The sequence below is a fragment of the Chaetodon trifascialis genome, chromosome 17 (assembly GCF_039877785.1).
Source record: "Chaetodon trifascialis isolate fChaTrf1 chromosome 17, fChaTrf1.hap1, whole genome shotgun sequence".
NCBI classification, from domain to species: Eukaryota; Metazoa; Chordata; class Actinopteri; order Chaetodontiformes; family Chaetodontidae; genus Chaetodon; species Chaetodon trifascialis.
The window spans coordinates 15117860-15144956 of record NC_092072.1 but is presented as its reverse complement, the minus strand read 5'-3'; the positions used below and the strand labels follow the sequence as shown (position 1 = coordinate 15144956).

At 42.3% G+C, this 27097-nt stretch overlaps 2 protein-coding genes across 3 annotated transcripts in view; one reads left to right on the top strand and one right to left on the bottom strand.

The window, feature by feature from the left end:
- The first annotated feature begins 10 nt into the window (after nt 1-10).
- smap2 (small ArfGAP2) lies at nt 11-19124 on the top strand. Its single transcript, XM_070985214.1, has 9 exons — nt 11-464; nt 11119-11252; nt 13324-13488; nt 13862-13921; nt 14259-14316; nt 14428-14585; nt 15106-15286; nt 15431-15894; nt 15984-19124. Exons 1-9 carry the CDS (start codon nt 359-361, stop codon nt 16107-16109), a joined length of 1452 nt encoding a protein of 483 aa, XP_070841315.1. The 5' UTR covers nt 11-358; the 3' UTR covers nt 16110-19124.
- A 3512-nt stretch (nt 19125-22636) lies between these two features.
- rims3 (regulating synaptic membrane exocytosis 3) overlaps nt 22637-27097 on the bottom strand; it is a 34089-nt gene continuing 29628 nt past the window's right edge. Inside the window, exons 5-7 of one of the 2 annotated variants that reach the window (XM_070984307.1) lie at nt 26600-26701; nt 26349-26488; nt 22637-25830 (exon numbers count right to left, since the gene is read on the bottom strand). In XM_070984307.1, coding sequence (XP_070840408.1) covers nt 25618-25830; nt 26349-26488; nt 26600-26701 — 455 coding nt within the window. In that variant the 3' untranslated portion in view covers nt 22637-25617. The remainder of the gene's footprint in view (nt 25831-26348; nt 26489-26599; nt 26702-27097) is intronic. The other variant, XM_070984308.1, reaches the window with a different exon arrangement.

Here is a 27097-nt window from a genome sequence, read left to right as displayed (position 1 = left end):
GAGAGAGAGAGAGAGAGAGAGAGAGAGAGAGAGAGGACTGGGAGCTGGAGGACTGTCAGTAATAGGTTAACTGTTATGCCTTACAGTCGACATTACATTTTGTATCATAGCAATCACATGGTGCTTTCCTCCACGTTACGTCTTGATTAGGGTATTCGCATCTCGAATAACCCGCATGCTGGTTGGCTGAAAGGCAATCATCCCATCGTTGTGAAACAAACTCGCTTCGCTTTGACACCGAGGAGGAAGAGGAACGGAGCGCAGTGGCTCACACACTGCTTTAATTTGCTCACAGAAGAGGCTATTTGACCGCAGCCGGCTCGGACTGTAGGGGCCGTGGAGGAGGTGGACCAGTGCAATGATGACGGGCAAATCTGTGAAAGACGTTGACAGATACCAGGCTGTCCTCAACTCTTTACTGGCGCTGGAGGAGAATAAATACTGCGCTGACTGCGAATCGAAAGGTAGGTGTTTGCCGCTGTCTTGATCCCGTCCATGCCTGCTAATGGTCACCGCATGAATCGACCCTCTTGCTCATTTACTACGCTGGAAAATGCGGCATTGCATTCATCATCCCTCGACCAATTACATTGTACTATGGTGCAAGGCACGGCTGGAGCATGGCATGCAGCGACACCATGCCAGCCCCCCAACTACTGGGGTGTCCACAAACACAATAGATCCTGATTTTATGAGGACCACCTCTCATCAACAGCTGTATTACAGGATGAAATGACTAAATGTGATCATCAGTGAATGTAACTCCCAACTATTGGGGCCCCTACCAGACACCTGAGGCTCCCTGGGCTCCAGTTTGGAAACAGAGCTCGAGACACTTGTACTGACTTTGAGTCACCCTGAACAGACTGTTCCTGCAGTCTGAGTGCAGATGGGGACACAGTCTAACTCTTAACAAAAGGGCACTCCAATATTTTCACTCTATAGCTGCAGTCAAGGCTCGGTCATTACTTAAAGTTACAACGAACTGAAATTTTGAAAATGTTTTTAAAATTTCTGTGCTGTGTAGTCATAATATCCTTTTGCAATTGTTCTAAAATGTAGTGTAGGATTATTTTCTATACTGTATATAAGGATCACCACAGCCAGAGACTCAATTTTATGTGTTTCTGTAGACTCTGTGAGTAGCCTCAGTGAGGCCTTGAACTCTGTCATCAGCTGTTTGCTGAACCTGTTTTTCCATGCTGGAGTAAACACTGCTGTTTTGGTTACAAATACACTGAGCTGGAGACTGAATCAACAAGCTGATTGTCCAACATTTTGCCTGTTGAAACTGTCAATAAGGTGAAGAGATCTGCGACTGTGAAATGCTCAAAACCGTACACGTGTCCACACGCCGGCAGATAAAGTGCGATGCACATGAAACCACTTCGCAGGCGGCGCTGTGAACAGCTCTCCTGTGTCTTTAATCAGAATCAGAAAAGCCTTTATTGCCAAGTACGATTTTACACATACAAGGAATCAATGTGGAAAATCGTATTTGGTAATAAAGTACGAAAGAAGGTGTCATATCTTTTTTTGGCATAATTGCTTGTTTTCTTGCAAGATATGTCAGGTTTTATGGAAACCTTTTACAAAAACATTGGTGCTGGTACCATGTTTTAGTATTAGCCCATTGCCCATGATAACACTGCACAGTGTCTCAACCTGTGCTATTTCACACTGGCTCTGATGTAACACAGTGGCACTGTCGGTGTCGAAATGGATGAGACTGACCTCTTCATACCTCGTCCGAGAAATGAGTCAACAGGGCAGCTGCGTGTCACTGCTCTCGGCTCAGTCATAGATTCTCAAGTGAAGGATGTCCGTGAATCACTGCGCGCTGTCATGCAGAGGGGCACATGGGATTCCTGATGAAAACTTGATGAATGATCTGAGTAAGCTGCTTCTCATTTTTAACAGGGAGCGAGATCTATCCTTTGGTACAGGTCTGCTTCCTGAACAGACGCAGAGGTGGACAGGATGGACACGCAAATAGCATCAGGGAAATACAAAGCGCTCTCATATCTGAGTCGTGTCACGGCTTAAAAATCTCCCTTTAATGTGTAACTGCGCCTGCAAGCCTACCCCTGCTTCATGAGAGGAGGGGATGAAAGAGTGGGAAGCATTGAGTTCTGTTAGCTTTTTTCCAGATTTATGTGCAACACTGATAAAGGTGGTGCAGACAGACAGATTATTTGACCTCCAGTAAGAAGGCTAAACTTAATCTCAAAGCCCCCATCCTGTCTGTGCTTGTTCATTTATGGCCGTCACCATCCAGGTGTTCTCTCTGTGTCTCCCTTTGTATCCCTCAGTCTCTTTCTGCCTCTGTCTCTCTGTTCATTTACTGCGTCTGCATCTCTGTGTCTATTTCAGGTAGCTGCCAAATGCAGGTAAAAATGATCCGGGGTGCTGATGCTGGCATCACAAATATTTCATAAGAAACACAAAGCGAGTCAAAAAGCTGCCGAAAGAGAGAGCAACTGTCAATACGGATGTGGAGGGACTTGTTTTTCTTTGGATAACCTCCAATTAACCTCAACAAAACAGTGTATGAGCAGAAAGGTTGTCATTTCAAAGCCTGGTGGTAATCTGAGATTAAGTAAGACATCAAGACTTTTAGAGGCTTCGGTGATAGTGGGAAAAGTAAATCCACTATTTGTCGTCTGCTTGGTCTTAAGTATGATTATACCATTGTTTTTTCTTGATTTGCACTTCAAGTCAAATCCAACACACACACAGAACACAGACAATGGCAACACTTGTACAGAACTTCGCTGAGATGACATCTGAAGTCGAGATCTGTGTTGGACTCAAGCCGCAGACGTCACCAGGACTCCATGAATGCTTTGCTTTTCAACACAAAGTTTCATTCCACTGCGTATCGCCTTTGCATGGTCTTTTTAATAGGGTATAAATAGATCTGCAGACATTGTTAGACTTCAGGCAAAGATACTTGTGACTGTTCAGAAGTCAGTTTAAAAAAGCAAACTGTTCTCAGACTCTTGCAGCTCATCTAACGACGTGACCATTCTCAGCTGACAAAAGCACAGAAAATAAATAACAAAGGCGTCATTTTTGTGTTGGTGAGGCAGTCTTTACGGGTCCAAATCGGAGACATGTGGAGAAAAAGTTCATGGAAATCCTTTTCTTTTTCTCACACCCTCACACACGTGGTCTCCAAACATGCCAGTGCATTGCTTTCTTGATTGGCGTGACTTCGCTGTGCAACAGACTGACCTAATTAGACTGCAGATGAGATTAGGTGCGAGGGGAGAAAATAGCAACCACACACACACACACACACACACACACACACGTACCAAGGATGCTGAAGCTCCAGCTTAAATCCTTATAAAAAGTGACATTTATTCTGCATCATTTAATGGTCTTTTATAATGTATAATCTGAAGGGTGTTTTCAGTCAACTATGTCGAAAAACTTGTTCTTGGTTTTATTATTTAACCACTGAATAATATATGCTTATATATATTTACACATCACTCTCATTTCTCAGCTTGTGTCACTGTGCAAATGAATAAAGCCGCGTTTCCTCTGCAGGAACTTTCAACAGGAGCTAGGAACTTAACGACTGCATTGGGATCCTGCGGGACCTAATGCAACTTGTAATTTTCACTGGATGAAGTCACAGAAATCAGTTCCTTTGTGTGTGAGCCAATGATTGAAATTACCGCTGGTTTGTTTAGAGTAACGCCACGTGAGCAGATAAGACATTACAACAGAAAGAATCTAAAGCCATCACTTTTTCCTTTGTCAGCAGACACATTTGTCTACTCTTAGCGGGTCTTAAAAGCACACGTGTGCACCTTCAACACATTTGTCCTCTCCCCTTCCTTCTGTCAAGTCAGGCTTTTGGCCATATGGCAGCATGATGAGGTTTGGTCTAATCTTGTTTGCTTTGACAGAGATTACTGTGCGTTTATTACCTTCCTCCTTCTGGGTGATTGAAGAGGAAGTGGCGACATGTATGAAGCCGAGTGTGTGCACACACCAGCACATGAAAAACACCCCAAAACATACATTGACGGTGCTTTCAGGCCCCTTCCATGTTTACTGTACAGATGCTGCAGCAATGAAACAATATCTCTGCTTTTTGACTGCCGTTTGCTGCCCAACTTCCTGTCTCTCCGGACCGGACGCTCTGTATTATTTGTTTTTGATCACTTCCCCACAGTGTGACACTTCTACTGTAAATCCTCAATACTGCCAGGAAATAATGAGAGATGGGGGGAAGGGGGGAGAGCAGGTGCATAATGTAGTCAACACTTCTACCTCTGGCTTCAGTCTCAAGAGGCTCTGTGTGTGTGTGTGTGTGTGTGTGTGTGTGTGTGTGTGTGTGTGTGTGTGTGTGTGTGTGTGTGTGTGTGTGTGTGTGTGTGTGTGTGTGTGTGTGTGTGTGTGTGTGTGTGTGTGTTTGTATAAAAGCCTTCCTCCTTTATTGTCTCCATTGTACTTGTGTTTACGTACACACCGGGCCCTGGTTGCCATGGAGATATCACCTGGCAATACCATGCCTTATCCCTCCACCACCACCACCACCACCACCACCACCACCTAGCTCGCCTCCTTTCACACCCCTTAACCTCATCCAATCAGACGCCAGGAGGGATTTCCATTTAAACAAGGTGATTGGCTGGTTGGGTCCCCGGGCTGCCATAGAGATCAAAGTCTCATGGTACCACGGAGAGGGTGGCACAGCGGTACACTCTACAGTATATTGCTGTGTGTATACAGTCTCTAATACACTGCTATGGCCAGATTAACCTGCTCGGGGCCTCTGGGAAAAATAACTTGCTGGGTCCTTATTAACAGCGCAGATCCACACAGCATCATCTGAGGGCCTTAAAACTAGATTTTGACACAGAGCCCCTCTAAAAGACAGGCCTGAAGATGAGGTAATAAAGTAAGGTTCTTATTATGTCATTTGATATTGTGCACACACCAATTGCCACACAGTGAACCTTGGGCTTTGGGGGGTGGCCCTGACAGTTTGAGGCCCCGGGGCAGTTGGTAATCCAGCCAAGTACAACTGTGTATAATAGAAAAACACACACACACAGTGTGATTAAATCAAACGTCAGTCTGCTCTGCCTAGTTAACAGGAGACCGCTTCGTCACTGTACTGGAAAAATAAGACCATTTCTGTCGATGTGATGAAAAAAACAAAGAGCTATTACAATAAGAAACATTCCTAAAATAATGACATAGTATCTCAGAATAAAGCTGGCTTTCTCTTGGATGTGGATGCTTAGTTTGATATTATGCAATTCTTCCAAAACCGCTGAACTTTCACTATTTGTGAATCCACCTCTGAAGTTGAAAGTCTTCGGCGATGGGGTCCATTTGGGTTTGCTGAACTTCGTCTCACCCACTTGCTCTTGTTGCTTTGGAGCATATGAGGAAACGACACATGGGCCTATGCAGATTTCAAGAATGTGTCTCATTGATTTTGAGAAACTAAGTCACCATTGTGAGAAAGCTTCTCATTATTTGAGCTATTATGTCATCATTTTGGGATTCTGAGTCATAATTTTGAGAAACTTTTCATGGCATTGGTGGAAATGGGCTTCCATAGAAATGCCAGGAATGGCTTACAGTAAAATGTGACAACACAGACCTCAAAAAATACCATGAAGTCCAAACAATAAACATTTGCAAAGGTAGCACGTATTTCAGGGCTATTATATTATTACTGTTATGTTGTCCACCCCTTTTGTGTCACTAGCAGCGGCTTTCAAAATGAAAAATAGGGTCTGGGGATGAGTTTAAATACAGGACTGTAGGCAGTGTTTTTTGTTAGGTGGCATTGATTTATCTCTCCTGTTTGTGGATAACTGTGAATTATAGTTAAAATTTGTATTGCACTCTTTAAAAGATCAGTCCTCTCACACCCATGCCAACGCATACTCAATAACTACAGAGAGTACAAACAATAATATCAGTAATAGGATCAAATGAAGCAGAAAAGCAAGTCTAAAGATGTGTTTTCAGAAGAACCGTAACTTACAGTGGAGCATCTTACTCATCTTTTGATGTAGAAGGCATTCAAACTCAGTGACTCACCTGCAGGATCACAGCCGTGACACTTGCATTGTAGCACAGATGGTGGGTGTGTATTAGTAAATTATCAATAGGGGTCCATCTGTTTAGCTCAGACTGGGACTGGGTCACTGGTTGGCCTCAGGGTTTCTGGAGCGGTTTAGATGTTGCGAGGCCGGATGGGACAAGTGTGTGTATGCACGAGTGTGTGTTTGTGTGGCGGCGTAGGAGGGCGTAGGATCCGCTCATGACTGAGGCTCTGTGGGATTAACTGGATGCATGCAGAGAGCACCATTTATCCTTGTGGGATACAGGCTAATGAGCCATATGCACCTGCTCATGCATGTGTCTGTGGGTGTGTGTGTGCGTGCAAGTCAGTGGGTGTATACATGAACAAATGTGTTTATGTGTGACATGTCCATTTATCTGTGTCATCATAGGTGTGAGTCAGTGTTAATATCATGTGTGTGTTTGCTATGACCTGGCTCAGGGTTTTTTCTCACTTTAGGTGTGGGAGATTTCAGGTTCAAATCCTGGACCAGCCCCTGTTTGCTATGACCTGGCTCAAGTGGCCAGAACAAAAGGGAGATGTGCTGAGTGTGAAAGTTAACCAAGTATATTTTATTAAACCCAATTAGGACACTCAATTAGGTACTGACAACATGGGGGGTGGAAATCAGTAAAGTGAGGTTAAAAGCTTTAAGGTAAACATAACAAGCCTGTCATGTGCCTGTGGAGGAGAGCGGAGAGAGGGCTTCGTCTGCCAGGACTTATATAACCTGGGAACACAAATGGCCGCCTCAAATGTTCCTGCTCACTCCGATCAGCTGCCTGCAGAGCAAAGATACAAGTCGGTAGACCAAAACAAGGGTCATCACAGTGTTGATGCATGATTCGGTTTTTTGATTCTATTTGACATTACCAGGACGTCACATACAACTACAACAATGCCAAGGACGACACAATCAAGCCCAAGACTTGTTGTCAAGGTGCTAAAAGAGCGAACTGTAAGTCTTTCTGGGGAGTCTTGATTACAGGATGGGGTGCAGCTGGAGATGCTCAGGCAGAGACACACAGGGAGGGACACAGAGAGAGAGAGAGAGAGAGAGAGAGAGAGAGAGAGAGAGAGAGAGAGAGAGAGAGAGAGAGAGAGAGAGAGGCTCTGTGGGAGACGGGGGGCTTACTGCAGATCAGATGTGCGAGGGGCACATAGCAATGATGCCATGTTTCCCCCAACCCAAATGTCGTCTCTGAGGTACTCAGGGGTGCTTCTGTTGTATGTACCACACTGAGTGGAGCTGGTGGACCTGTTGGAATTGCTCATGCAAATTGAGTAGTGAAAGCAAATCAAAGCAGGAAATTGGCCAAGAGCCTTTGACTTCCTTTAACAATTACATTAGCTTTTCTATTTTCTTATTTAAGATGATTTATCTCTTCATAATTTTGATAAATAAAATACATTCTTCCCGGTTTACAGTGGCCTTCCAGGCAGCCATTGATTTCCATTTATTTCTGTATGATATGAAAATGTATTCGCAGGCTCTTGAAACTTGCTCGAGGTGTATAATTCAGCAATGTGAACATTAAGTTTGAATTAGCTTTTGACAAAGTTACATTGTCATCATGAGGTGCTGAAGTTCACTGCTCCGATTTCCAGTTTTTCCACTCAACGTAATGTTCTGTTATTTTAATTTTATGCAGACTTGACATTTACTGCAGTGGAGTACGCAAGCAAACTTAATTGAAAATCACTCAGAGCGCTTTAACTTAACAACTCCAGAAAGTTCAAGAACTAAGAAACTAATTTGCTAATTAGTTTTCATACTATATGGAAATGGATGGGACTCAATGGTTCTCTTTAAGGTGGATAAAAATCATACAAAATCTGTATGAAAGTGTAAAATATGCATTTAAAAATGATCACTACAAATGTAAATTAGACATAGTTGTTATGTGGATAATATTTCAAACCTACAATGGTGCAGCCCTTTGAATTTAACATATTAGTTAAGGAGGTGTTCTAATATTGACAGTGAGGGATTACAAAATGAATGGAACCAGTTTGGGTCCTCACAAGTGTTTTAATACAAATAAGTGTGTGTGTGTGGGTGAGTGACAGAGAGGTTCATTATAGATCTCTGTTTGCGCTCGCTGCTCGTCATACCCCCTGTGCATCCCAGCAGGTTATCAAACAGCTCAAGTCCACCATTTAACGACTATAAAACCCTCTCTTGTTTGTCTTGTTTTTGGCTTTCGCCCGAGCTCTGCCTTCTCCCCTCCTGATGTGCTACAGACTGCGTGTTAGACAACCACAACCATGGTCGGATTTTGCCAGGATGATTCAACAGTCTCCTATGCAAACCCTCTACTTTTGGGTAGTTTGCCCTATAAAAAGCAACAGATTTATTAGTCAAACCTAATAAATATTTCATCATACCTCACAGAAGGTGTTGGCCTTTGTTCTTTGTTTACGAAAAGAAAAGAGGAAGCTGATTCACCACTCTTATTCAACAGTGGAGAATGTGCACTGCAGTGCAAACCCAGCAACACCGAGAACCTGATTTGTACAGATTGTTCGATCTTTCCTTCCTTTTTTATATGTCTGTTCCTCCCACTCTCTACCAGCTATATCTGTTGAAAGTACATGGAGGTGTGCATTGTTGCTGGACAGACGTGCTCTATATGGGTTCTTACTCAAGCACAGCATTGATTGGAACCAAAGAGGCTACTGCGGTGCAGTGTGCAGGCGTGATTCACTTTAAATAACTAACCTTCACCTCTGTCCTGATCAGACCAACACGTCCACCAATGGACACAGGATCATACATGGTTTGGAAAGAAAAACATGGGAGTTTATGGAAACTACTTATGAATAAGAGTCTGCAGTCATGACAGCTAACAGCTCTGTGAGGCTGCACTTACTGGAGGCACAACAGTGCTTTCAGCTACATGCTAACATTAGCATTCTCACAAGCTTACACGCTGTTAAGCAGGTATAGTGTCTGCCATGTTCACCCACGAAATTTTGTCTGTTAACATGCAAACATTTGCTAATTTGCACCAAACACAAAGTGCAGCTGAGGGTTCAAGTCCTTCATTTGTCATACGCACAACAATGAAGCACTCGCTGGCAATGAAGTTGGTGGTAGTAATGTAATTAGTTTTGCAAGTAATTGATCATAAACCAACATACTGGACACCTTCAACTGTGCTGAAACTTTCAGGGATCACCAAAGTCATTCAGATACAATGTCTGTGAAGCATTAACATCTGTACCAAACTTCATGGCAATCCATCCAATAGTTGTTGACATATTTCAAGTCTGGACCAGCATTGCCATCCCGAGAGCCACGCTACAAGTCTGGCTAACAAGAGCTAGAAAATCAGTACAATATGCAAAGAGAGAAAAATTCAACAGTGCCAGTAATTGGGTGAAACCCCAGAAAGTAAGGGTGGAGAGTGTTATAGAAAGGGAGAATTAGAACTGTGAGTGAGAGATATGGACGGACGGGGAGAAGAAGAGGGAGGCAGCTGCGGTGAATGAGAGAGATAAGAAATGGCAGCCAGGACACAGAGGAGCATTAGAATAAGGATGTGGAGGACAAACAAATTCCACCATTCAGGGGGTTCAACACAATTGACAATCTCTCTCTTTCTCTCTGTCAGGGCCACTGTTTACAGCGGTTAAGCAGGCTTTGCAGAGTAATTCTACTATTATTAGCCGGCATGACAGCTTATGCTGCAGCCAGACGGTCAGGATGATGGCCATACTCTGTCTGTCTGGTGACCCTCTGTTTATCTTAACTGGTTTGCTCTTTTGTTTGCATGCTTGCCCTTTATTTCCTCATTTCAAGCTATAGTGTACAAACTGGGCAGCCTAAAAATGCATGAACACTCAGAGCCAGTCTTATGATTGCCTTCTAATGATAGGAAGAGTAGAATCCCTTAAGCATTCAGGATGTAACCAAGACAAGATGCTATTATTTGTTTCTGCACCCACAGCGTTTCCGTAGCTGAAGAGAAGAGGAAGGTTTCGCATCTTTTCTCTTCTGAAACTCAACTTCCTGTTTCATTTGCATAGAATGGCCTTTGTCAAACACTGTGCCAGCGGCTCTGGCTCACAGGAGAGTGCAGTGAGAAATCCATATCGAAAGCTGCTCTTCCACCTAGTGGTACAAAGGCCGCAGTGCATCCACTTGGAGCAAGGTTGCAAGCGAGGACTGTTAACAGAGACGAGTGGAGGGGTGGAGACAGAGTGCTTTCAGCTGACCAGAGCAAGCGAAGGGTGGGGGAGCATGAAGGGGAGGGGGGGCAAGATGAGAGAGAGATGTAGGGAGCGAAGGGGGGAGAGGCACCAGTATTCTCTTTGAAGCTGACTGTATTCTCTGAAGAGGACGGTTGCATAATTTCAGCAGAAAAATAGCCCAACAGTGTTGTTTTTATTTCCCCCCTCGAAGAGTTTTCTGGTCAGGAAAGCAGAAGGAAGGAGGAAGGATCCATGCAGCGGTATAGAAAGCTATAAAGCGCAGGGTTGAATGTAGGGCACATGACACTCCAGTGCAACCATTAAGATACATGTGGCAGTAAACTGGACAAAATGGCCCACTCAGATAACTACGCACCCACACACACAGGCTCATGACCAAATGAGTAATCATCCCTGCAGGTATCCAGGCTCAGAATGTGTGTGACTGCTTGTGTGTGTGTGTGTTTGTGTGACTTTCTACACCCCCTCTCTCCTCTCAGTCTCAGCTATGTAGGCTAACTCTCCGATTGCATCCCATTATGTGTCAGGACACCACATGACTTACACAGGATTAGATTTCCCAGCTGAATTCAGACTCATAATTGAATATCAGGCTTGTCTCTCTATAATTGGCCCAAAATTAATCAGGAGTCTTTCTCATCATTCCTCAGCCTTTCACCTGGTTACTCTACCTCGCTGTTATAATTGTAGATTCACTCTCATCCCATCTCTTTTCTGTCGCCCGATGACTTCATTGGCCTCCTCCAAAGACCCTGTGCTCTGAATATTATATTCTACCTTCCTCTCTCTGACAGGTCCAAGATGGGCATCTTGGAATCTGGGCATCTTCATCTGCATCCGCTGTGCCGGTATCCATCGAAACCTGGGGGTGCATATCTCCAAGGTCAAGTCTGTAAATCTGGACCAGTGGACGCAGGAGCAGGTCCAGGTCAGAAGTCACACTGCAGATCCAAACAATGAGATGGGGACATTTGCTACATGTTAATATGTGATATAAAGTACATAGGTTTTCACAAAATATTAATGTGATACAGTCCATGATGACCAACCGACCCAAGCCCAACAACTATATGTTCTTCAAAGCGTGACACTTTTCATTCAGTATTCATCGATGAACTCCAAAAAGTGTTATGTGATAACAGCGACTAATGCCCCGATGTTCTGATATCCATTTCATGGAGTTGTTTGCATTTGCAGGTATGATGCTTTGACATGTTGGGAAATATGTTGATTGCTTTTACTGCCCAGAGTTAGATGGGACGATTGATCAAACTGTCATATACTGTAAGCTTAGCTTGGTGTCACATAAAGTCTGGAAACAGGAGGAAGCAGTTAGCGTGGCTCCATCCTCAATCAAACCTCTTCAGTTATTGTACAGATTGAAGCCTCTTTTCAGCTAATCAGCTGCTGGCTGTGTTTTCATATTTAGCTCAAGATGTGAGAGTGGTTTCAATCCTCTCATCTGACTCTCATAAATATATTTCCCCGAATGTCAAACTATTCCTAATTATCCCTTACTCTACAAAATCTTTGAAAAAGTATGACATTAACATTTAGGGCTGATTCTCCCTTTCACACAAAATAACTCGCTTACTGCAGCCTGCTCTTTTGCAATTTATGTGACCTTTTGGTAACAAGATTACGGGGAACAAAGAGTAAATTGGGCCTTTTAGAGGAAAGGAGGAATAAATCATTTGAATAAATGCAGAATTATTATCAATTGGGGTACATCAAGATAGTTTTATGGTAACAGACGCATAGAAAGGGAGTACGAATTTTGGATTAATGACAGACTCATCAGTGGAGCACAGCAACATACTTATCTATAAGGGATTTAAGAGGTTAAATGTTATTCCAGAGCATGGGCGAAAACAAATGCTTTTGCCCTTTGCTAATGGCAGTTATTAGTTAAGGCACCCAAACAGAGAAGCTGCTATAGAAATATAGTTGTTAGGGTGGAGAACACTGGCAGCTTTAATGCCTTAATGAGTGTAATTTATTTCTTCCGTCCTCTAAAATGCCCAATTGTTAATCCATTGTTCCCCATAGTCTTGTTTTCTTCCATGGTAACTACATTTAAGTAGCAGTAGGAGCCAGTAAATATTAATTAGAACTAATGACACTATTAAAGTTTATATATATATATTTATATGCATTATGTATAAGCAACAGTATCAAAGCACAGAGCCCTGAGTCAGAAATGACCAGTTGTTGGATCAGTATTTCTGTAGTATTTCGGTGGTTGCTGCAACTGTATCTCGAGTGATTGATTAGGAAAGTTTATCTGACCTGCCAGGTGGTTTGTTACGCAGAACCATCTGGGAAATTGTCCAAACTGTTGGGAAAAGGGCAGGCACTTTCAAAAAACATTTGCCAGATGACTGGATGAACTATAACCATCTATCATGAGCTAACTGCAACCAATCGGATCAACGAACCATATGACAAAACTCTTGCGGAAGCCTGTCTTGTATTTCTTCTTACAATGAAGAAATAGTTTGGGTATAACTGATGCCATTGAAGCATCTACGCTCACCTCTTCGCCTTCGCATGACCGCAGCTGCCAGTAGTTCCTCTTAGGACGCCGATTGGTCTGAACCACTGTGGTTCTGCCACAAGTGCCTCACTTGACACCTGGCAAGATAGATTCTCACATCATGTCATCCTCCATGGTCTCCTGTAGTCCAACCTCCTCGCGAGGTAGAAAAGCAGAATATTAATATTCATGTATTATGTTCACATACAGTGGACAAAGTTTTCTCATCAGTATGCAGTTCAGCTCATCTAGATCTGAAAGAAAGTCAGTGTTGTGCTTCCCAGTGTGATAATTTTCCGATAGTCAGCATCTTTATTTCTCTCTCTCCTCCACAATAACAATTCACGCTGTTTTATGATGAGGACACCACCACATGCAGTGCGAATATTACCTGGGATGATGTATCTTTTTATCATTAGACTGCTTAAAAGTGTGACTGATTGTTGTGTTTGGGTGGCATCAGTGTGTTCAGGAGATGGGAAATGCCAAAGCAAAGCGTCTCTACGAGGCTTTCTTACCTGAGTGCTTCCAGCGGCCGGAGACAGACCAGTCTGCAGAGATCTTCATCAGGGACAAGTATGATAAGAAGAAGTACATGGATAAGGTCATTGACATCCAGATGCTCAGGGTGAGTCCACAGTCGTGTTTCCATCACTTTTGGGTATATTACATAGACTAACATTCATTTCCTGGAGACTTAACCTAACCTTTAAATATAACCACTACATTTCTAACCCTAACCTAAACTGAACCCAAGTCTTCACCCTAAAATATAGTCATTTATATTATGGGGACCTGCATTTTGTCCCCACAAGTAAGACAAGTCCCCACAATGTGTCTGTGTAAACAGATTTATGTCTCCGCAGTGTGAGTAATACACAGCCACAGAAAGCAGCTTTGTGCTTGTGTCTCAAACAGGATGAGCACACTTTTTTGTCTTGTCTCTCATTCCACCTGAAGTCTTTGCTTGCTCAACAAAAGTGTTTGTTCTCCCTGTACAGAAAGAAAAGAGCTGTGACAACATACCCAAGGAACCAGTTGTGTTTGAGAAGATGAAATTGGTGAGCACATCATGCCTTGTTCACACTGGTTGTACACTGTATCACAGCATTAATGGAGTGGGACTTGTCTTGTCCTGAATTGTTAGATTTTTCACATTTAGCCGATATGAGCTAAAGACAGAGGGGCGAGTCAGTGAGGAGAAGGTCATATGACACATCAAGAAGAGATGAGTTTTCAGCCAGTGGGGGAAAATTGGGACTAACTGCTGTTTTGACTTGAGTGGAAAGGTCATTTCACCACCGGGGAGTCTAGAGAACAAAAAGCATTGTGGATTCAAGCTCATTTGTCAGTGCAGACATATTGCATTAATTGTGTCGACTTTCTCTGTTGTGACAGAAAAAAGACGTCAGCCCGAAGACAGATTCCCAGTCTGTTACGGACCTGCTTGGATTAGGTATTGCTGCTCACACGCATACACACACAAACACCAGTTCAATTAATGTATAGTTGTAGGTCAAGTTTAAGGCTGATCATCATATCCATGCCTCCATATACCCTGTATCAGATGCCCCTGCTCCAAGTCCTGCAGTGTCTAATGGCGGAGGATGTGTTCCAGACAGTAATGAGAGCCCAGTGGTATCTAATCCAGCTCTGGCACAGTCTGCACTGGATCTCTTCAGCTCCCTGCCAGCACCCTCCTCTGCTTCCTCCACTAAAACCACGGTAGCACACAGATAACACTCTGCACATACTGTACACTGTCTGCTCTCCACAGAACCCTTATGTTTAAGCCCTGGCAATGCCGGTCTCTTGGTCAGCCCATCACTTTGGTCCAGACTGACATAACCACTCTTGAATGGATCGCCATTGAGTTTTGTACATTCATTCATTGTGCAAAATGTCTTTGAATCTTAATTAACAAATGGGAGCTGCCTGCTGAGCTAAGATGGTGAACATGTAAACATACCTGCTAAACATCTGCGTCTTAGCATTGTCATTGTGAGCATTTTAGAATGCTAAAGTTAGCGTTTAGCACCACTTACCCTAAGCACAGCCTCATAGAGCCATTGGCATGTAGACTCATAGCCTTGCTTAAATCTCACTTTGAAGCTGTGCTTTCATTTGCCCCATTTCTCACACCTGGTTGCAACCTTCCATTATTGATGATAACCTTCTACCACTTCCTGTTTGTTTCTCCCTTGTGTCTCTCTATCCACACCACCCCGCCGCCCTCCCTCTCCAGCCTGTTTCCAGCTCCATGCCCCAGAGCAGAGTGACTGCCTCAGTGCCTGAAAACCTCAGTCTGTTCCTGGATCCGGCTCCCAAAGCAGAGGAGGGCACTGTCAAGAAACTGTCCAAGGACTCAATTCTCTCCTTGTATGCCTCCACCCCCTCAGTGCATGCAAGCAGTATGGCTACTCACGGTGAGAACTGAAAAACCTTCTCTCAGGTGTTGTTTTCTCCATGTTTTTGAGTTAGTTTCATCAAAAGAGACAAGAGAATTACAATTAGTAATTGCTTACCAATTGCCAAAATGGCCACTTTCTATCTGTGATTACTTTCTGCAGGCTTGTACATGAACCAAATGGGATACCCGACACACCCCTATGGGTCATACCATTCTTTAGCCCAGGCAGGGGGAATGGGAGGTGCCATGATGACATCACAGATGGCCATAATGGGACAGCAACCAAGCGCCATGATTGGAGTTCAACAGAACAGCATGATGGGACAGCAGAATGGCTTAATGGGTGCCCAGGGTGTCATGGCCCAGCCAAGTGGCGTCATGGCATCACCCTACATGACGGGGATGACACAGGGCATGATGGGACAGCCTCAAAGCGGAATGATGGTACAGCAGCAGAGTGGGATGATGGGACAGCAGCAGAGTGGGATGATAGGACAGCAGCAGAGCGGGATGATGGTGCAGCAGCAGAGCGGGATGATGGGACAGCAGCAGGTTGGAGGTTTACCTCATCAGCATGTGTATGGAGTGCAACATGCCCAGCAGCTCCAGTGGAACATTACTCAGGTGTGTGTGTGCATATTTGTTATGGACCATATGAATTTGGAAAGCAGTAAAAGCATTTTAAGTAACAAAGTGTGTTTTGTGGCTTTCAGATGACTCAGCACATGGCTGGCGTGAATCTCTACAACACGAACGGCATGATGGGATACAGCAGTCAACAAATGGGAGGCTCGACAACTCCAAGCTCAGCGCACATGACAGCACATGTTTGGAAATGATCTCATCCGTCCAGGAAGTGATGTCATGCCAATAACCCACGAAAGAGAGGGCAACTGAGTCGTAGGAATCTGTGGATTAGACTTTCAATGAGACATTTCCTAATGCAAGGGAGGAGGAGGAGGAGGAGACAGGTATGAAGAAGAATAAGGTTTGGGAAACCACTACTACCTCTCTTTCTCTCTCCTCGCTGCCCATGCTTCCTCTTCTCATCTCATCCATGGCCATGTTTTGCATATTTCCATGCTTGCCTTGAGAACATTTTCTTATGATGACCAAGACAACAGGGTACAGAGTTTTGCTGATTAGGACCACACATGTTTCTTTGTACCTTGCCTGTATGTGAGCGTGTGTGTGTGCATATCTGCTGTGCGTAGGGGTCAACTAACTGCTTGACTTACAAGAACAGTTTTACAATTTTTCTTACTTGATCATAATCAAGTAGATAATCAAAATGTAAATGTTAAGATGTGCTGGACATTTATTGGAACAAGATGCATTTTTTTGTAATTTGTTAAATAGTTTGACGTTTTGGGAAATACACTTATTTGTATTTCTTATGTCTGTACATCAAATATGAAACCATCAGCAGAAGCCGGTTAGCTTAGGTTAGCATAACACAATCCACCTAGCAGCACCTCGTTAGCTTACTTATAAACAAACATATCATCAGTGAGCTTTATATGTGCTGGTAGGCAGATTTTGTTACCTTTGCACAGAGCCAGGCTAGCTGTTTCTGCCTGTTTCCAGTCTTTATGCTAAGCTAACCAGCTGCAGGTAGTAGCTTCATACGTATTGTATAGGCATGAGAGAGGAATCGATTTATCATCTAACTATTAGCAAGAAAGTGAATCGGCGTTCATCTTATATCCGTCCAAAATGTTGAGCTATTCTTTTAGCCGAGCGTTAACATTTCTTACCAAATCATTTACAACAGAATGCAACAAATTAGCTTCATTTTAGCCACAACCGTATTTGTGAAGAAGAAACTACAAATGTTTTTCCAGCCAGCTTTCAAGCGCACAGGGGTTAAGAGTTTTATACCTTAAAAATTTTAGGTGACATAGGCTAGCATTTTAAAATTATATAGCTAGATTGCGAGCGGAGAATCAAGCCAGGCTATGCTAGTCTCTTCATTTATCACACCTTCAAGCTGCAAGTAGACGGGAAAGGAAAGAATGCATTCGCCTTTCTCTGTGTAAGTAGGAAAAATGTGTAAAATCTTACAAAAACCAATGTATTCCTGTCTAAATAGCCTACTTAGGTTATCCTTCCCATCTAATAATATCAAATCTTACCTAAATATCTCTTAATTATGATGTCTTCAATTTACAGAGGGCTTCTTTTAGAACCAATATCTAAACTCAACTTTACGTGTCAAAAGTCCTAAACTGGATTTTGGGAGACCAAAGATCAACACTAGCTTTATCAAGGTTGTACAGTATTCCAGTGCTTTGTTACATCTGTAAAGCCACTTGACTAGTGATTCGTAGAAATTTCAATTCAGCAGTCCTTTAACAGTACGTCTGGTTGTACCTGCTCATACACGACGAATGTTTGGGCATATCAAGTCACTGTGCTATTTCCTCTGCAAGTGTGGGACACTTAAAAAGTCACTTGCATGCCATACCATAAACTAAATGTCGAGTTAACGCGCACACACCTCAAGTTAATCTACCTTGTACAATAGAGGCCTCAAATAACATTGAATGTCCGTAAATAAGAGAGAAACAGAGACAGAGGTGGGGACAGAGGAGACTTTTTGGTACAGATCAGTCATGTTGCAGATTCTTCCACTGAATTGCATGAGGAGAATGTTTTTTTTTTTTCTAGCTCTGATTGTATGTACTGTATGTTTATTAAGATATCCGAATGTGTATCTCTGAATGTTTCTCTATACATGTCGATCAGTCTCTGACCAAGACCCATAAAAAAAAAAAAATCTCAGTGAATGTGTGTCCTGAATGTGCTTCACGATTGTACCGGACTTGTTACAAATATACACACCTGAGTATCGCTGTGGTGTGTTTGTTTTTGATATTCTATGACTCTGTCAAGCAATGTACACTTGTGTCTTTTGAATGTTCTGTGGTCAACGACATCCTGTCTGTTTTTGGTGAATTGTCCAATTCAGCCAAGTTTCAATGTTGCCGTCATGTTAGGAGCAAACTGTGACCGGGCTGCCGCGTTTTCAGGTCACTCCGGGGGCGTTTACAATTTGGCCAAATCACATTGTGAAGCGAAAAAGCGATCTTACGACCACAGTCTGTCATTTCTTAATGTTTTAGTCAACCCCTCTACACCTCTCCTACATGCGCCCACACAAACCATCTCCGTGCACTGATTTATCTGAAAGTGTTTCTAAATATGTCCATTCTTATAAATGCATGAAGCCATTAGTGTAAATAATCTTTCCATTTTTTTTTTGTAGGAGCTCGTCTGTGTTAAGTTGCCATTATGATCATGAGGGGTAAGAATGTAAAAGGAGCCGCTTAAAGAGAAATAAATGAACACACTCTGGCATAATAAGATTCCTTTTGTCTGCTACCAATAAATGAGCAGTGCAGCCTTCACGACTCAGACACTCGTGTATTCCTTCCAGGTGTTTCTGTCAGGCAACAGAGCGAGAGCAATATCACCATCAGACTGTGTCGTCTGCACTGTAACGGCAGCGAGCCATGAGAAGTTTCTGGAAAAGCAGTAACAGTCCGTCTCTTTGAGCGTTTTCACTTGTGATCAACTTTAACTTTAGGTTGCTTGTCATCTGTTCCTTTTTTCGTCTGGTATATTTTCTGTGAAATAAGAGCCAGTGAAGGAATGTATCTTTTTTTTTTATCAGAATTTCTCTGTATGTTTCACTATGGATGAACATGTTCTGTATATTAGTTCTTCATTTTTTCACACGCTTTGCACTGTTGGTTTCAAGTTCAAACTCACTTAAATTTGAGAATATGTATGTAACATACAATACTGTCTCTGTGAAATATACAAAATAAATATTGTTTTGATTAAATTTGATAGCTTGTCAACTATTTAAACATGTTAAACCGTCAATGTGCCTTCCCTCACATGTGCACTCTGGACCCTATCAGTTCCACCCGAGTGCTGACATTCTGCTGGCTCTGTGTAGTGAAGCTTACTGGTAAAAACATTAATAATCCAGTTCCTTAAAAGAAAAGGATTACTCAATTACTGTTCTGTTACCAATTTGACGTGAAGCAATTCCCTTTTTTTTAGGCAAACCTTTCTACATATACGGAATACATCATAAATCTTAAATGTGACTTTTCACAGAAAAGTTTGTCTTCATTTTTAATAAGGATGAGAAAATGTGCAAAATATCCATGCCATCTGTCCACTTCCTGCCCAGCTCCAAACAGCAGACAGACAAAGCTAGCAACATGGTGAACACAGCTGGGCGGTAAAGAGCCAACTTTCTTCCTCAGGAGTCCAAGCAGGATCAAAGACAGGCAAAAGCGAATGTTGTACTTACATTTATCGAGTAGCCAGAAACACACAACTCTGAATAAATGCTGAAGCTGAAAAGGTTAAAATGAACACCTGGCAAATGTTTGTGATTCAAATAAACTTTATTCACTTTGCGTCCAGATGTCAAAGGGCATGCAAATACAGGCTTCTGAATCCGAAATTGTTCTTTTTTTTCCTCAGTTTGGTTCTATTTTCTTACAAAACTACGTGCACCTTAAGTAATCAATTTTGCAGCGTACAAACCACAAAAATACCAGTTTTACATTATCAAATACTGCACATAGAAAACATTTACAAAGCACAGGTATAAAATTACAGCTCCCTTTTTCTTCTTTGCCATAAGCCGCATCCTTTCATCAGATGGTCTGCAATGCTTTGCCCTTTAAAATGTACTCTGTGAACACTCCTCGGTGGAAAGGTTAAGGCCAGTTAAGAAAAGACAACCACTCATCTACCAACAGCAGCAAATCCAATTTAACTCGACTGAATGTTTTGATGCTCTCATCTATCTTTACATTTGATTCCAAGATGGGAATTGTGGTTGATAAATATAATTAATTTTGCATTTTGAGGTTCCACATTCAGCCATTAGTTCAGGTTGTATTCGTGAGGTTGGGGCTGTGCTGGGCTTGATAAAATGAAGGTTGTCTTGACAGTGGGGAGGGGAGCTACAGTGGCCTTAATATAGTCTGACGGACAGCTACAAGGACAAAATGCCTACTCAGGAAACTTGTGCTGTGATTACAGACATTTATAGACGTGGATGAAGACAAACTGGCATATTCAGCAGCAAAAACTCCAATTTGCCCATCAGCTCAGAGATAATGTCTGTTTTGATCTTGTTGACAGCTGCTACATTGGTAAACAGACATATGGAATGCATGCTTCATTAGAAAATGAAAGTAAAATAAAAAGTCAGAGATAGAAATTTGTTGCTCATGGTCGCTATATAAAATAGCAGTTATTCAAAATGCATTGCATGCTCTGTTGATGCTAAATTGCTTCTAGCGCTTGAAAATGTGATTCTTATTTGTCATCATGGTCAGCTGATGCAGATTCAGCCTGAGGTTGCCGTGACCCAACTCCAACGAGTGAGAAAGAGGCTGAGGCCAGGAGTGAGGAACAGCAGAAGCTACAGCCAATGGTTATTGCCAGAAAAGTATTTCAGAAAATGGAAGGGTTAGTCCATGCTACGTTAAGATACAGCATTTTTGACAATTCATTTGAACCCAAATGAATTTCCTTTGATATTACACTGGGTCTGATTGACTTCTCACCACTTGTCACTCTCATAATTATTATCATCATAATCATACCATCATAAAGATTAAATACAAGAAAATCATCAGAGTAACCATGCTGCAAACATTTTCTAGTTCAAAGTACAAAAATCAAAAGAATTCCATCAGCTCGACAGATAAATCGATAAGTTAACCGGTGCAGGGGGAGGGGAACAGCAATCCTTTGTGTCTGACACCCATCGTGGCGATTTAAATAAATAAAAATGCATTTCGCCAGACAGAGTTCATGCTTGTTTCAACCACAGAGCTGCTCTTTTAAATGAACACACAGAGAGTAAGACATACAGTATACAGTACAGTAAAAGTAGGGGATACCTGAACCTGTGCAGGCGAGATCCCTGGAAAGTCTTCAAAGAGACGGTATAGCAAACAAGATGACAAAAAAATTACACTCAGTTCTGGTGTAAGGATTAAGAAATACATTCATAAAACTATACATATACACATATATAACTTCAGTACAATATTTCAAGCAAAATACATTTGTCAAAACTTTCAGTTGTGTGCTACAATAGTGAAGCAATGTCTCCTTACACAAAATAAGGCCATTGTAAACCGAACAAGCCCTCATTTTTGCAAAAATCTAAAGGCAGGTTTTGCCCACACCGCCTCTCTCTCCGCCCTCTTGAAGTAATACCTCTCTCCTTACAAAAATAAAATACATCTTCAACATAGCACTCAAGAGACGACTCAGGTTGATTGAAGATACGTTAGAAAAGTTCTGCACACGACAAAACAGAGTTGGAGAATGCTCAGTGTGGATTTTACAGGGAAGCAAGCGAGCGTACGGGTTTACATTCCAAGCATCTGCAGCCTTTACATTCAAACCTCAGCTGAGCCATGCTCAGATACTGCCTGACTCAAGCTAAGACCATATCTACCTGTCTGAAACACTCTCTCCCAAGCTCCACATGCTCTCGTGCCATTTCCCATAAACTGCACATACGTGTCTACAATCGACACTTGGATGAATCCAACAATTTAGCTACCCTGCTTGCATGCATCTACATCTACAAAAGTCTAAGAATCGCTCGGCTTCACCAAACCACTAAGACTCACTGACGACCTGCTGTGACTCTGCCCCACCGCTTGAGAGGCCTCAGCCTCCCTTTCAGCATCCTTTTTCATCTCACTTAAACAGCGGAGTCTGTGTCCAGGTAAATAAAATGACCATATGATGAGACAATGCATTTTAATCATGTGATACTACAGCAAATTCTTTCTAATCTATGCTAAACACCATGATGACAGAAAAAGGTGTTAATGTTCACATCTGAAAACCCTGATCCTGAAATTCTCTACACTGTGGTCCACAACTTGAGTTCACAAGTGACTTTTTAACAAATATCTACACGTTTAAATCTCCGCCCTGCCACTCTTCATTGTGCATCACGTAGTGCAATAAGTGCACCTCAGTAGAAGACACACGCCCTCACTACTCTTACAATACTTTCCTTTTGGGTGCAGGGATCAAAATTTGGCAAATGCTCCCTGCTCTCAATAAAACGCTTTTTGCAGGATAATTATACATCTCTTTGCATCATCTCTTCCTCTACTGTCAACCATCAGAACTGTTAATGTTTAGGGCTACTCAATATACAGCAAAGGGACATATACGGTCTCATATAAGCTCCAACTATTGGAAATCACATGGAAAAATATTAACAGTATTTTTAAAGACTTTACCAAGGACTAAACATTCAACAGGGATGTTATACAGGACTAGAAATTTCTTTAGATTTCTTCAGGTTTTTTTGTTTTTGTTTTTGTTTTTTTTTTTGGTTTATATTATTCCCATTTATTTTCTCTCTTGTCAACCAAGCATTTTTTGTCTTCACACAAGGCGCGCACTGAAGAGAACGTGTGCAAATACGAAGAGTATAAGTCCTTATTTTTACATCATGCCAGCTGTCCACAAAAATAGATACAAATTAATTAGGTACATAAAATTACTTCATATACATGACCAGTACAGTTACAGATCCAGAAAGGAATGGCTCCAAACGGTACAAAGAAATTGGAACCAGGACCTTGATAGTTCTTCTGAAAAGGGTTGTATACACGATTGGAGGGTCAAAAATGACCATCATCTTCCTCCCAAAAAAATCAAGAATGCCAGAGATCCCTTTATCCAAAGTTCAAAGCACGTTAAAACGCGAATTCTGTTGGTCTGAGGTGCTGAGAGGAAAAATGTGTTTCCCTTTTTTGCAGAAAGATGACAAGAGGAATGAGCTACACGGTCTAGAACAGACGATAGAACATATGGCGGTGATAAAACCAAATGTCAGCTTGTAAACACACGCAAGCTTTTAAAAGCCTATAGCTCGAGACTATCGTGTCTCGAAACACTAGTGAAATACAACAGTCTTCAGTGTCCTTATCCATACACAAGGTCTGGTGTTGGTCTCAAGACAGACAGATTCAAAACACCCTAAAACAAGCTACTGAGGAGAGGATGAAATTTCCATCTTAAAGAAAACAGTAAACACCAGTAGCTCAGTTTGCCCTGCTGTTCCTCTGCTATCAGTGAAGACGCAACCATTGCACATTTTACCTGAACAGCTGACAGGTCAGTCTCACCTTGTTTGTGTCCTCAAATGAATAAAATAAAATACTAAAAAAAAAAAAACAGGTCAAAGTTGTCAATTGACTCATTTCTTTAAATAACATGAATGCAGGAGTAAATGTTTTGACTTTTTGAGACACACTTATCCTTTATCCTTGAAGACATACACTTTCAAGATCTAAATGTGATTTAAATGTTAAACACAACTAGTTATGTTCTTGAATAAGCCTACGCTGTACAAGATTTTTGCACATTAAAGAGTGTTACGATTGCTCAGATTTATCTCTATAATCAGTGGCAGAGCTGACCTATTTCAGCTGTTCTTTACGCTGAAATTCAAAATACACTCCTTACATTTCCATGCTGGCATTCAGTTAGACGATTCAGAGGTGCACACTGCAGTGTGACCAAATATAATAAAAATAAATAAAGAGGTGGTCAACCACGCTATGTTTGTACTCCAAACATAATACTTCTATCTTACAGTAAAGTGCCATCTTCCTTACAAACACACTGCCTGACAGGAAATATGAAGAGTGACATATTGCACCTGAAACAAGTAAAACCACCATACATGGCAGGTTAGCAATCACCCTGTGAGCAAAGTAATACTGGCGTAAATAGTCAGATATCAAAAAGAAAAACGCATCTGGAATCAAATACATGTTTACACATTTACAACAGGTTTAGTCACAGCCGGTGTGACAGACTGGAGTGGCCAGAGAGAAAGTAGAGGGTTAAAGGTAGCAGTTGGTACAAGCTGTGTGCGCGTTGTGAGCTCACCAGACGTGGCGAGACAGACAGAGGCACGCTACATCCTTCATTAATCAGGAAGAGTGTGAGAAAAGATGACATCACAACAGGGAAATCAACAGGAAGTTCAAACAAGTCTTGGTGCTGGTAATCATACAGCGAGAGTGATACTGTGGCACCCCCTGGATGTGGAACACAAGAACCCCGGACAAGAGCTGGACACGTTTCCCACAGTGCCTTTGAGCTGAGCACCCGGTGTGGTACAACAGTCCCTTATACTCTAAAGATGAAGGCAGGATCAGAAATGTGTTTATCAGCAAATGGAGAGCTGGCTGACTAATTTGTTCTCTTCTTCTGCAGGCGGCAATGACGGCGCTCTCCCTGTCACCTCGATCCTTCTCCCTAACTCAGTGCAGAGCTCTTTTCTCACGACAGATTGCGAAATAAAGTGGCACTATACTCCCGTTACATTGGTCAAGCTAAATGAAAAGATTTAAGCACTTTAAAATGTCTCTACAAGGGTTGCAAGCAAACATGCAGAATGCAGCCGATACGTACATTAACACAAATAAGTATTTAACTATCTATTTATATATATATATATATATGTTTATCTATATATAAACTCTGCCCTGTGAAAATTATAGAATAGCAGTGCTGCTACCTCACATAATAGCCATTATGTGAACATCTAAGCCTGTTGCCCAGGTATGTTTATGTGTTTGGCTTACCGTTCTCAGCTCGTGTGTGTAGAATGTATCTTCTTTTTTTGCATTACATCTAAGTCATCGACTCTGCTACATATCCATACTTTATATTGTATACTAGTTCACCTACTACTTATAGTAATAATAACAACGATAACAATTGCTTTGGTTTTAAAAAATAAAGTTTTTTTTCTTAGTTTGGCATAGAGAGTTTAGAAACTGGCATCGGGATGGCCCTGGGATGAGTCGTGCCACGGAAATCTGGTACCTTGGAATGCAGAACATGGTACCCGGTGGGGTCGATGTGTCGTGGTTGGAAATGTTGAAATGGGAGGGTGAAAAATGCTACATGTTCTGGTAAATTCTATCCACTTCAAGTTGAATTCGCTAAATGTTTTATCAACTAAAAATACAGATCGTTGGGTGAGAATATGGATGCTGTGAGTAATGTCCAGAAAAGGATATGGCAGCATATCAGTGTGTGTATTCATGTAGATGAGATCAGTGTTTGCACCTATATGTCAAATGTGTCTTCCTGCACATGGGTATATGTGTGCCTGTGTGTGTGTGACTGTGTGTGTGTGTTTATGTCTACCTGTCTTGCGCTTCAAATACAGTCATTGTGTAGGCCTATATACAGTACGTGTGTCCATGTCTGCATGATCTGTGCCCCTGCTTGCGGTCTACTGGGTGTCTAGGTGCACGAGGGGCTGGTGGCACTCTCCAGGGAGGACTGGGAGAGGCGTCTGGTGAGGGGTCCGATGCTGGGATCCGCCAGAGAGGAGGTAGGGAACAGCTTGTACCAGCCGCTGACTGTGGCAGACAGGTCCAAGTCCTCCAGGAGGATCTGGGCCATTCCCATGAAGCACTTGTGGTCCATACGCCCGTAATCCCCCCACACTATTACCTACAGAGAGGGTGACAATAAATTATACATACAGCACTGTGCAGCATAGTACATGGCATCAGTATGGTTGTTGTATCCTAAATAGACCATATATTTTAAAGGCCCAGGAAATGTCTTCAGCATTCTTTTCAGGCCCCACATGAACACACTATTTGTTTGCCAAAGTTTAACGATTTGGGTCATTTCACATGAGATTCGTTCTTCTGACTGGTTTGAAGTGGGTAGGCTCATTTAGAAAAAGATGACGTCACATACTTCCGTGCACCAATCACAATTTAGTGAATTTGAATCAGATTAACAGCTAATATCAATTAAATCCCACACATCAGTTTACTTTGACAGGAGATGAATTGCTCTCAGTGGCGCACTGAAAGATGAAGAAACACATTTTAGGGTTGGTATTTATTAGATTTAAGTTTGTGTATTGTGGGTGAAAATGATCAGTACGAAAAAGAATATTATAAGAAGTGTGATCAAGGAAAAGTAAGAAAGGGAGGAACCCAAAAGAAATCCTATACCTGTAGGACTTTGCCCTGAGGACTCTCATCAAACAACAGAGCCTGCTGGTAGGTGGGGTCCAGATTCTTCTTCACTACTTTGGTTTTCTTCTTGGCCAAGCACACGCCATTCTCCAGCAAATACACCTTCACGTAGGTCGCTGCAGACAAAGCAACACAACGCAGCACAGTGAAACTCCTATGACATACAGACTGGACAAAGGGGCTAAACGAATAGATTTAATGCAGTGGGTGAAGTCAGTTCAGGGTACCTGGTATGTTCTTGGAACCTGGTTTGGGGGTCAACCCTCTGGCCTGGTTGACCTCCACCTCCAGCTGCCCTCCTCTGTCTACCATGCCTACATGAACATCCCCTGCAGAGGGAAAGGAAATTTATCTCTAGCCATCCAACAGAAATCTGCATAATCAGAGCCAAAAACGTCACACACTCCGGTGCTCAGGCATTCCTGGTCTGCTCTAAGTCTTGGTTCACTGATGTTGCAGTGGCCGATATCAAACTGCAGAGGGCGACACATAGCTGTAAGTCTGTCTGCACAGCCAGGTACAGAGCACAGTGCTCTGTTCTGTTGTTTTTCCTAAGCAATGACCTTTGCATGAAAGATTTATACCTCATGCAAGAATAACTTCCTCCATGCTGAGTGAATACACTCATATTGTGCAGTATTTTTAGATGCTGCTGTGCATCTAACGGTTTGTAAATTGGCTTTAGATTCATGAATTTGATTCTCCATCATCCTACAGTCAAACAA